This window comes from Acanthaster planci, linkage group LG04, assembly GCF_054643075.1.
Source record: "Acanthaster planci isolate LZ-2023a linkage group LG04, COTS_SCS, whole genome shotgun sequence".
In the NCBI taxonomy this organism is placed as follows: Eukaryota; Metazoa; Echinodermata; class Asteroidea; order Valvatida; family Acanthasteridae; genus Acanthaster; species Acanthaster planci.
In genome coordinates, this window is record NC_141780.1 from 1,999,988 (window position 1) to 2,012,047 (window position 12,060).

The 12,060-nt window shown below is 43.0% G+C and overlaps 1 protein-coding gene and 1 non-coding gene across 4 annotated transcripts in view; both read left to right on the top strand.

The window, feature by feature from the left end:
- The window catches only part of LOC110986432 (dynein axonemal heavy chain 12-like), a 48,711-nt gene that overhangs the window by 15,695 nt on the left and 20,956 nt on the right, over window positions 1-12,060 (top strand). For all 3 annotated transcript variants that reach the window (XM_087135284.1, XM_087135285.1, XM_087135286.1), the window contains 15 exons: window positions 2,341-2,623; window positions 3,150-3,426; window positions 3,844-3,973; window positions 4,531-4,966; window positions 5,367-5,612; window positions 6,124-6,353; window positions 6,774-6,957; window positions 7,788-8,012; window positions 8,132-8,314; window positions 8,768-8,887; window positions 9,213-9,404; window positions 9,916-10,064; window positions 10,529-10,667; window positions 10,865-11,031; window positions 11,544-11,736. In XM_087135284.1, the coding sequence (XP_086991410.1) occupies window positions 2,341-2,623; window positions 3,150-3,426; window positions 3,844-3,973; window positions 4,531-4,966; window positions 5,367-5,612; window positions 6,124-6,353; window positions 6,774-6,957; window positions 7,788-8,012; window positions 8,132-8,314; window positions 8,768-8,887; window positions 9,213-9,404; window positions 9,916-10,064; window positions 10,529-10,667; window positions 10,865-11,031; window positions 11,544-11,736 (3,154 nt within the window). The remainder of the gene's footprint in view (window positions 1-2,340; window positions 2,624-3,149; window positions 3,427-3,843; window positions 3,974-4,530; window positions 4,967-5,366; window positions 5,613-6,123; window positions 6,354-6,773; window positions 6,958-7,787; window positions 8,013-8,131; window positions 8,315-8,767; window positions 8,888-9,212; window positions 9,405-9,915; window positions 10,065-10,528; window positions 10,668-10,864; window positions 11,032-11,543; window positions 11,737-12,060) is intronic.
- On the top strand, window positions 6,586-6,658 carry Trnat-ggu (transfer RNA threonine (anticodon GGU)). The gene has a single exon. It is a non-coding gene; the product is annotated as a tRNA-Thr (tRNA).

A 12,060-nucleotide genomic window follows, 5' to 3' on the forward strand; every position in this document is an offset into this window, starting at 1 on the left:
CCTGTTTTTCTTGTGCTTGATGAGATGCTGAAAAGCAATTACATTTACCTGTGGATCTCACAGAATGCCTTCTCAGTGGTCCCTCTTAGCCTGAAGGGCCTGGCCTTGACTAGCTACATTGTACCTGTGACATAGCTCAGGCTGGATTTCTGATTTTGTGTCCTTGCTTTGATTGGCAGAGCACGTTTTTTTTAATTTCCTTCCCAGCCTGTAATATCTTCCAGAGCAGACCAGCGTACACTTAGACCTTGATCTTATACAGTACATTATTCAAAAAGGATACATTTAAAAAGGTATAGGTATCTCATATTTTGTGAGATGCCTTTTTGTTAAACTTCCTTTATGAATAATTGTTTGGATTATCATGAAAACCTTCTCTGGAGGCCGATAGGCAGTTGATCGAAATTAGTGATAAAAGACTGGCACAAAGAAGTTTCAGATGGAAAGAGTCCTTCGGAAATTTCCCAGAAAGGAATACATGTACGGTGTTTAACTTGAAATTCAGTGGTTATTGATCACTAGGCCACAGTTTTCCATTGTGAAAATGTCTTCTCCGGCAAAATTCTTTTAAAAGAGTCCGTCGTTGGAAAACTGTACAGCAAATTAGTGTTCAGTGCATCTTACGTTGGTTTATGCCTCTATTGGCGTGTATAGTGCAGACTGGTCTCCACAGAGCCTGTGAGATTACACACCGATGATTTGGATATGCAGGGTTTTTATGAGACAGACTGCTCAATCTTCATTAGTCCAGGAAGTCCAAGGTCCACAGTCACTCTCAGTTCACGTCAAAAGCCACTTTATTGCCTCGTTTGATGCCATTGAAGGCTTTCTAATGCCGCTAACTTGTTGTCAGTGATGCCCTTTTCAACACTCCTTTAGACCTGGCAGATCTGGTTACCTTCCAAATTACAGCTTTGTATCTGAATACCGCAAGGCAATTTATTGTGGTCATTTTGATGACGCCACCTCTGAGCAGTGGTGTGTGTTACAGATCTCTTCTTTGGTGTTTTGTTTCCACTTCAGCTCGCAGTTCTCATCTGATCGTTCAATACAAGTAATTAGGCTGTGTAGATTTGTTACTTTAAGAAGAAAAAAATAGAGCTATTTCCACAAAGTAGACCACATGTATGAGATGGCTTTATAGAAGAACCTAATGTCATCATATGCTAAAGCTACGCAACCAGCCAGAAACAAACTACCTGCAACTTTTTCACAAGGACGAGTTCAGTTAGTACGCTCCACTTCACTTTATACTTTTATCTGTGCAGTTAATTTTCTATAGCTGTAGATGCGATGTGATGTTGAAATACAATCATGGGATGTATTCTCCATTACCAGAGAGGAGGCTTTTGTAACCATGGAGTGAGGATGGATGGAGGGCACTTAAATTACACTAATTGTCCATTTTGCTTTTGGAGAAGACAGTTTTTTGTGATGGTATATCATCGCATACATGTATATAGAAACAGCAGTAGATCTTGCACAGAGGCATGACTACCTGTAGATCTTGCAAAGAGGCATAGCTACCTTTAGTAATGTGATCAAGTTATTTCCCTAACATCTGTCAGCCAAATTCCATCATGCTTCCATTCAACAGAAACTCTATCTGCCGTAAACCTCTGGAAATGTGTGAAGTCTCCTTGGTTAGGAAATCCGTTGATGTGGTGCATACCTTGCAATGTAGCACAGAACATAAGCCAATGTAGAACATACATGTGTGGCATGGTTAGGTCTGTTGTCTATGTGTCTCTGCGCATTTCCAATGGAGCAAAGACCTAGACGTACATGTAGTTCAACACAAGGGATTTGGATGCAGCCTTACTTAGACAGTGTAGAGTTCAATTTGGGTTCTGTGAAATACCGACTCATTGGTAGCGTTCCACATGTCCACTTGACAATTGTGAGTTTCAGGCACTAAGGTCAGAGTCTTAAATCTACCAGTTGGAATCAAAATTTTGTATTTACCAAATAAAGAGTCTGAAATTGGTTGTTACGTGTAATTTTATCAAAAGTTAAAAACCACCCATGTGACAGCTAGGCACCCAACCAGTAGGAGTGGGTGGATAGGCCTTCATTACAATGAGGAGACAATTTCTTTTGTGAAGAAAAACTTGGAACCGAGTTGTGGGGACACAAGTTTGTCTCTAATTTTTTTTGGTTCCCACAACATCTCTGTTTCAACCGGTTTGTAGTCCCGCGACAACTGTACATCAGGCATGTGTCAACTGTGTGAGGTATTTGCAAATTATTTTTCTTTCGTGATTCAGACACAAAACAGGCATTTAAGCTTGGTGGAGACGTCTTATTGATTCCTCTTCCATACGTTTGCCTTCTCCACAGGTTCTTCTTCTTGTCCAATGATGAGATGCTGGAGATCCTGTCAGAGACCAAGGACCCCCTGCGGGTCCAGCCTCACCTCAAGAAGTGCTTCGAGGGCATCGCCAAGCTGGAGTTCCTGCCTAACCTGGACATCGTGGCCATGTTCAGCAGCGAGGGGGAGAAGGTCAAGATGACCTCGGTCATCTCCACCACTGAGGCCCGAGGCGCCGTGGAGAAGTGGCTGCTACAGGTCCAGGATGTCATGTTGGTCAGCGTCAAGGACGTCATTGAGAAATCACATCAGGTATTTTGGCTTTCCTCAGAAGAAAAAGAGGGCAAAGTATTACTCGTGAGGAAGGGGAGATAACAATATGTTCCTTAAACTCCTGCCTAGCAAGATTAATCGCCATTTCAGTGACTCACAGAAATTTGGAGTGAATGAATGTATAAAAAGACAATTTGAGGAGGGTGGAGTGTGCAGGTAGGCCAGAAATTTCATTTCATTCTGGGCTTACCCATGTGGAGTTTTCCAGCAGAAAATCTGCTAAGCCAAATTTACTTACTAAGCAGTAGTCAGAAGGGAACCAGCTGGACACAATATGGATGACATGAAGTGTTGGCCGGTAATCTGTTTTTACTGAGCAAAGATTTTTGGGTTAAACATTTTCTTGGCTCAACAGCTTCATGATGAGGCTGTGTCTAAATTACTTGCTGGGGGGGGCTTAATATTTCACATGACTCCATGAGAAGTGGCAGTAGCCATTACCCATAGACTAATACATTCGTGATTTTTCTAAGCATCTGCCATTGCTGTTTCCCACCCATTGAAGGCCTACGCCATCGAAGCCCGGGAGGACTGGGTGCAGGAGTGGCCGGGCCAGGTAGTGCTGTGCGTCTCCCAGATCTACTGGACAGCCGAGGTCCACGAGGCCATCCGTGGTGGGCCCCAGGGCCTGCGGGACTACCACGACAAGCTGGAGAGCCAGCTACAGGACATTGTGGCCCTGGTGCGCGGCAAGCTGTCCAAGCAGACGCGCATCACCATGGGGGCACTGGTTACCATCGATGTGCACGCCCGGGACGTGGTCTTGGATATGGCAGAAAAGGGTATGGGGGAAAATACTTACTATGCCAGTGGTATGGGTTGTATTAAATATTAGCCTATAAAGCAGTGCCGCAAGGTCCACTTCTGTAAACAGATTTTAACTAACCAGTTTGCCCCGTCGATGGTAAGACATCGTTCTGGCAACGATGAAGCCAAGGGATATGAGTTTGGGGTCAACCTACATTTAAGGAAGCTTGTGCAGTTTTCTTAGAGACTCTCAGGTATAGTAGTTACACTTGTAAGGTGTAAAAAAGTTGTTAAAAATCACATCATTCCTATCAAAACATCAATCATCAATTTGGTACACTAACCCTGTTGGGCAGTATGACTGACATCAAGACATATCCACGTGATCTACATGTATATGATCTAAATATAGATTTTTCAAGTGGTTTTTATTATTATCTTGTTGATTTCAGGTGTGGAGAATGAGAATGATTTCAACTGGCTTGCCCAGTTACGATATTACTGGGAAAATAACACTGTCATGGTGCGTATCACCAACTCCTTGGTCAAGTATGCATATGAATACCTGGGCAATTCATTCAGGTAAGTCTAACATGCACCTTACAAGAACAAACTTATTTATGCAATATTTATTTGAGGGAAAAGAGACTGCCTTACAGTGACTCTTCACTGGCTGAATGGAAGTCTACGCCAAAGTATTTCTTAGATATGAATAGTGTGAGGATTAAAGGTTAGAAGCTGGTGGAGATTTAACTTAAGGTTAAAATTAAGAGCGATTAGATTAGGAGCCATAAAGGTGTTCTGAGAAGAGTCGATTGGTGATCAACTTGGTGTTTCAATCAGTTTGCTTTGAATTCTCCCAAACCACTTCTTTACACCTTGAAAGAATTAAGATTCCCAATTTCATATGATGGAGAACATCTTAGAGGAAGGTCTGAGGTTGGAAGTTTTAAATTTGTGGTTCTAAACATGTGTAGAAAACCAACTGTTCATTCTGTGACAAGTGCTGTGCTCTGTTCCTCTTGTGAGAATGCAAGAGTATGTCAGAAACCATGACTTGGGAAGAGGCGTTCACAGGGTGTTGTCACAGACCATCCATTGTAAGCATACCTTTGTTTATGTGTTGATGGCACCCATAGGTTGGTCATCACGCCCTTGACTGATCGCTGCTATCGCACCCTGGTGGGCGCCTACCATCTCAACCTGGGTGGTGCCCCCGAGGGCCCCGCCGGCACGGGCAAGACGGAGACCACCAAGGACCTGGCCAAGGCACTGGCCGTCCAGTGCGTGGTCTTCAACTGCTCAGACGGCCTGGACTACCTGGCCATGGGCAAGTTCTTTAAGGGGTTAGCCTCCTCGGGGGCCTGGGCCTGCTTTGATGAGTTCAACCGCATTGAGCTGGAGGTGCTGTCGGTGGTGGCCCAGCAGATCCTCTGCATCCAGCGGGCCGTCATGACCCATCAAGAGACCTTCATCTTTGAGGGGACAGAGCTGGTGCTGAGGGACACCTGTTTTGTGGCTATCACCATGAACCCTGGCTATGCTGGGCGCTCAGAGCTTCCTGACAACCTCAAGGTTTAGACTTTTTAAAATTCTCATCACTGTTATCATTTTGTACTTTTCACCCTGGTAGATGTAGCTTGAAGCCACAGTTGCAATCAAGTCACTCGTGATGACTCAAACAGTCTCGACGCATTCATTACTGGTCATATGGTCTCAGGTCAAGTTGCATTTTATTTGAATAATCCGTAACTAGGCAATTTCTCTGTTCTTTATTCATCTTGTTATGTGAACATGTACATTGATTCAGTTTTAATGACTGGACTTGCTACTAGACTTGTGCTGCACTCAATTACATCACTAGCTCAGGATCACTTGATGCATCTTTGAACAGTGGTTTCTATGCAATGATATCTTATCTGTCCAGCATTTCATAAATCAACCCAGTCTGTGTCTTGTTCCCATTCTCTCAAAGGTGCTATTCCGCACAGTCGCCATGATGGTGCCAGACTATGCCATGATTGGCGAGATCATGCTGTATTCCTACGGCTTTGTGGACGCCCGAAACCTCTCCGTCAAGATCGTCACCACGTACCGTCTCTGCTCAGAGCAGCTGTCCTCCCAGTTCCACTACGACTACGGGATGCGTGCCGTCAAGGCAGTGCTCGCTGCTGCTGGTAACTTGAAACTCAAATTCCCTGATGAGAGTGAGGATATCCTGGTGAGTATTTCAGGATTTTTTCTTTTCAAATAAGTCTATATGAATTTGTGATAAAGCTAGTAATGAAATCGAGGATTGGCACAGAGTTGTGAAAGCTATATAATTTGAGATGGAAAAAAATGCAAAGATAATTTTAGAGACAAGCCTTGCAATCAGGAAGAGAATGAAGATCAAATCTACATGTAAGTCCCGGGTGGGATTTGAACCTTGGTGGTATTCAAACCTTGGTCACAGAGGCCAAAGGCAAGGAGTGTGCCTGTGCAGCGGTTAACTGGCAGTTGAATGTCTACTGAAGATTTAATTGCAGACCTCAAGATTCTCTTAATTATATTTAAAGAGAAGCAGTTTTACAGTACGCTTCTGAAAGCATGAAATTCTTAACAAGAAGCTGAACTTGGAATAGATAATTCTTGTTCATTGATATGAAACTTTCTGAATGAGGTCAAATATTTGAGAAGTAACCAGCAGTCATAATGGCAGCTGTTTGGGATTTGTATTTTGTCTTTAACAGTTGCTGCGTTCCATCATCGACGTCAACCTACCCAAGTTCCTGTCCCACGACATCCCTCTGTTTGAGGGCATCATCTCCGATCTCTTCCCTGGTGTAGTCCTGCCCAAGGCTGACTACCAGGTGTTCTTGAATGCCGTGGAGGAGGTATGCGCCAAGAGAAACCTGCAGTGTGTGGATGCCTTCCGGGAGAAGATCATCCAGACGTATGAGATGATGATCGTCAGACACGGGTAGGTTTAGGACCTGTAGGGTTGTGGGGTTTCACATCAGCAGAAGTTGGATGGAATTCAGGAATTCTCCAGTTTCCAGTGAATGTAGCTTTTGAAGTGTAACGTGATAATTGCATTGAAAACCTTTGATAGATGTGTTCAGTTGCTTTCTTTGTATGCATGAAAAAAAATCTTTCCTAATAAGAACTCCCTGAACGGAAATGTTGACAGATAGGAAGAGCCACCAACATAGGGCTGGATAGCTCAGTTGGTAGAGCACCGGTGTGGTGTTCCGGAGGTCACGGGTTCAAGTCCAGCTCCAGTCAATTTCTTTGCTCATCTTTATAATCTAATAAGAACTTGAGATTTATGACAGACTTTGAGAAAATTTGAGCCTGCCCAAGTCCTCATAGATCTCTTTTTGTATGTGTGGTTGTGCAGTTTCATGTTGGTTGGGGAACCCTTTGCTGGGAAGACAGAGGTCCTGCACGTCCTGGCGGACACCTTGACCCTTCTGAACGAGAGAGGCCTGAACGAGGAAGAGAAGGCCTTATACCGCACTGTCAACCCTAAGGCTATCACCATGGGTCAGCTCTTTGGACAGTTTGACCCGGTCTCACATGAGGTAGTGTAACGTGCTTCGCAGTGTTATATTCCAGTCCACCACAAGTCCCTTCACAAGTCCAGTCACAAGTCCAGTCACAAGTTCAGTCACAAGTCCCTTCACGAGTCCAGTCACAAGTCCCTTCACAAGTCCAATCACAAGTCCCTTCACAAGGCCAGTCACAAGTCCCTTCACAAGGCCAGTCATAAGTAAGAGGGTGAACAATGACAAAAGAATGCTTTTGCCACAGGTCATTTGAATAGCTTGTGAATTGGCTTAAGACTGAATGACTTGTGATGGACTTACAAGGACAAATACAACACTGGTGCTTTGTCACCTGACTTGAATATAATCAGGTTGCTTGTTGAAAGGGACTGATATGTGAGACTTTGATGTTCCATAAAGTGACCAGTAGCCCCAACAAAGCCAAACCCAACAAGATTCTTTGCGATTTAAACAGGGTTCATGTTCTGTTTGCACAGTAATTGTCAGGTTTTGTTAATTTATTGAACCGTCATGAGCATTTCAAATCTTTGTAGGCGGGATATGTTTTATGTAAGAAGTTGTTTCTCACCAGTCTTATATATTAAACTGTGCTGCAGGGTCACAGAGTGAACATTTGAAAGGACAAAATGAAATTAATATCAGTTCCTCACGGCCAGAAAAGATAAATCTGAGAAAAGGTTTAAGTGAAGTGCATTCTTTTGTTTCTTGGAATTCGTCTCTCACTTTTCAGTGAATGTTGTATCATTAAGCTGGAATGTGGGAGGACGTTAAGCCAGCTTAAGTGTCCACATTCCTAATTAATTTATTAAATATTAGAAAAGATTTCAACCTGTCTCACCCTCTAGTGGACAGACGGAGTGGTTGCCAACACCTTCCGTGAGTTTGCCTCCACCGAGACCCCCGACCGCAAGTGGGTGATCTTTGACGGTCCCATCGACACCTTGTGGATCGAGAGCATGAACACCGTGTTGGATGACAACAAGAAGCTATGTCTGATGAGCGGTGAGATCATCCAGATGTCCAACAGCATGAGTCTTATCTTTGAGTGCATGGACCTGTCTCAGGCCTCGGTGAGTTCTGGCTTGCCCCCTCTTTTATGTTTTACTCTAATAAAGCATTGCCAGGGGTCGTGCGTCGCTGATTAATCTCTGTTTTTCATTTTGCTCTCTCTGTTCTTTCCGTGTCCCAGCCTGCGACTGTCAGTCGCTGTGGCATGATCTACCTGGAGCCGTCCAACCTCGGCTGGCGTCCAGTCTTCCGATCTTGGCTCAACAACCTCCCAGAGACGTTGAAGAAAGAGGAGCCTTTGTTCATCGCACTGTTTGAGTGGTTGCTGGAACCGGCTATTGACTTTGTACATCGAAATACAAAGGTAGGGTTGCAACCCCAACTTCAAAACAGAAGTAACTCAGACTTTGAAAGAGTTGTTGTGATGCTTTAAAATATAGCTGGTTACACTAGAAATCTTTTAGTAAGCTTATTAACTGTGGTTTCCTTCTACTTCATCCAGCCTCTCTCTCCACTTGCCAGTTTTGGTACTCTAGTTGCATTTCAAAATGAATTTGTTATACTTCAAGTAAATATTAACAAGCAGAAATCTGGAATTCTTCACATTTTTGCGAGGCTTCCATTTGTCTGTTATCTTCCTCTTTAACAATTTTATTTCTTCAGTCTCCCCTCCACAGTTGTGAGCATTTTCCTGGCTAAGACCCCTGCTAATCCAAAAAAAAACGTTAGCAGCAAGGTCTTGGCACGTCAACCTGTTTGACCTTTTTGTGTTGGCTTGAATATCCCATGACTTTTCTTTCTATGATTGCATTGACAGGAATATGTGCCCACAAGCACTAACAATTTTGCCAGGTCTTTGATGTACTTCGTCAACATGTTCTTGGCAGACAACATCAAGCCAGAGACCGACCTGAAGCATATCAGACCTTGGATTATTGTAAGTTTGTCTCGTGTAGCAAGTTCTCATGTGACATGACACTTGACTTTTGATTGTAGGAATTAATTGTAGGAAACAAGATCTTTAAACCTAGAAACTCATTTGTAAGTTTCAATAGATATATATTAATTTGAATACTTGGACTGAGAAAATTGAAGGAAGCAGACTTGAATATAATGGCATCAGGTTTGAGTGTGTAGTTTTTCCAAATTGGTGTGAGTTTCCAGAAAGCCTTCTCTGGAACTGATAACTCTGGAACTCTTGTTGGAATGCACAAGTTTCTTGATTCCGATATTCGTTTTATTATCTTTGCCCTTGTTTTCAGTCCACTGTCTTTTTCTCCTTGGTGTGGTCGGTGGGTGCCGTGGGAGACACGGACGGCAGAGCCAAGTTTGACGAGTTCTTACGAGACATCTTGTCAGGGAAGAATGAGCAGCACCCCTACCCAGGGGAAGTGGGCACTAAGCTAGATGTGCCTTTCCCCACCGAGGGGCTAGTGTATGACTACATGTATGATGTGAGTGAAAAGTAAAATGTCTTGTCGTGAAAATACTGTGAAAATGTTTAAGGTTGATTCCTATAAAAGAAAAGTATCAAACTTTAAAATAATCTGCATAAAACGGGAGGCAGACAGAATTATTAGTTTTGGTTTAGCAGATTTATCATCAGGTCATCGTAAGTCATCTCAAACCATTGTAAGTAAAAATCACTGTTCAATTGCAAGTCAACTAGTCTTGGTTCAAGTCACAAGCAATTTAAATGGATTGTTACAAAGACTTTTCTGTAATTGATTTGACATCTTTGACCTGACCTGCGATTGGACTTGTGATTTGAACTTGCGATTGACTGATTCCAATTCTTGAATTTTGCCTTGTTGTTTGTAGTCCAACATTTCTACTGTTTGTCACTTTGTGTGATCATGCCTCCATGTAAATTGTCTACTTACTCCCGATACTTCGCTTCTTTCGAGGAATAAATATTGAGTGAAATTACCTCCTGTTTATTTGTTCCCCATTGATTCCTTGTAGTTCAAAGCTCGAGGCAAGTGGGTTCATTGGAATGACACCATCAAAGGAGCTAGCATCGGTGAAGGTCGCAAGGTGCAGGAGATTATCGTACCTACCATGGACACAGCTCGTTACACATACCTCATGGACATAGCCATTAGGCACAAGAGGTGGGTAGAACAAAAATAGGCAAATTAAATGCATGTCTACATTCCTTGTCAAATTGGTCGTGCCCGAGAGGCCATTTTCCAAGCGTCTGTGGGCATAGCCCTTTTTCCAGTTGTGAAAAGTATTTAGCCGCGGAAATGAAAACCCTCATTATCAGCAGTAGATTTCCACCAACTTCAAGCTCCTGTGTCCATTAACTATTAAAGACAATGACATTAGGCTACTCTCCAACAGCATTTATTAAATGAATCTCAGTTATATCGATTATACACAAGCAGTACAACTGAATTTGTGCCTAAAGTAATTTTTTTTCTCTTTAAAGTAAAATTTGTAGTGTAGAATTGATTTTGGACATTCTTTTAAAAGGAACTTGTAAATTTGCTACAATGTGTAATTATTTCTTTGTGCCTACAAAGCTTGGGCAAATTTAGAGGGTATATATTTCCTCTGTGTTGTTCCATTGAAGGGCCATTCTGTTCGTGGGGCCCACCGGTACAGGCAAGAGTGTGTACGTCAAGGACAAACTGATGAACAACCTCTCCAAGGAGGAGTTCCTACCCCTCTTTATCAACTTCTCGGCCCAGACCAGCGCTGGCCAGACTCAGGTATGAAATCACCAGTTGTGAACTCTGCCGATGTATGCCCTGCTTGATAGATATGTTTGAGGCTCGTCTATAATTTGTGCACTGACGTTCCGTTAGCGATCCTGTGGGGTTTTAATGTCAAACAGGAACTCCTTGACAAAGACTCTAGGATTAGTTCTGTCCATGAACAGTTTCCACTTTCGATCTCTCTGCGACAGGATATCATCATGTCCAAGCTGGACAAGCGGCGTAAAGGAGTCTTCGGCCCTCCCATGGGCAAGCGCTCCGTCATCTTTGTGGATGACCTCAACATGCCGGCGAGGGAGGTATACGGTGCCCAGCCACCCATCGAGCTCCTTAGACAGTTCTTTGATCATGGAAATTGGTTAGTCGCTTTAATCCATACATCATGCAGAAAAATCAAAAAAAGGATCCAACGATATCAAGTCATCCCTGTCTTAGGATAGTGCTGCATGGAAACGAGGTCCACTATTGGTTTCATCGTCAATATGAAGGGTTGTTACCTATAGAGACATGTTGCCATGATAAGGGACATTGTTTAAGATTTTAAACTGCCCAAACCAGTAAACTGTTGTTGCTTTATTGAATTCATTTCTTTAGCTACATGTAGTTCAAGTTGTTTTGTCGCTGTGGCAGAAGTGTCTGGTAAAGTTTATGCTGCTAGAATGGCTACTTTTAAGGTTTTAAAAAAAGTGTTAAGGCAAATGTAAACATTTGAAAAGAAAAAAATTGTTAAAAATAGGAATGGTAGATAAAGTAATATTGTCGGCCTGTTTGTGGTCTGAGCATTTTCAACATTTTCCTATTTTATCTGAAATGGAGATTACTGTTTCTGAGCCTTTTAATTAGAGCTCTGTCTGTCTTCCCAACTTTCAGGTACGACAAGAAAGACACCACCAAGATTGTCCTGACTGATGTCCAGTTCCTTACAGCCATGGGTCCCCCTGGCGGAGGCCGTAATCCTGTCACTTCCAGGTTCCTGCGACATTTCAACATCATCGGCATCACTCCGTTCAATGACGAGACCATGCAGCGCATCTTCAGCACCATCGTCAGCTATTACCTCAGGGTGAGTTACAGCAATTGGATTCTTCAACTTCTCAGTCTGCAAGTCATTTCTCTTGGTTTACTTCTGTGGCATCCTAGGGCTTTCGTGAGATTCTCCAAGTCAGTTCTAATTGCTCTTAAAAAACCTAATTTTCCCAAACAGCTTTTACTTAGTGGACTACTTTGAAAGTCTTCTCCCTGGTAACGACTGGAGAATTTTTGCTGGTTTTTAAGAGAATCCGTCAGTCAGAGATTCTGGGTCAGTTGTTTCGCATTAATTAGCACAGTGCTTCTATCATGACTGAAAGGCTTCTGGGTGGCCTTGTGCTTTGATTCAGCATATTCA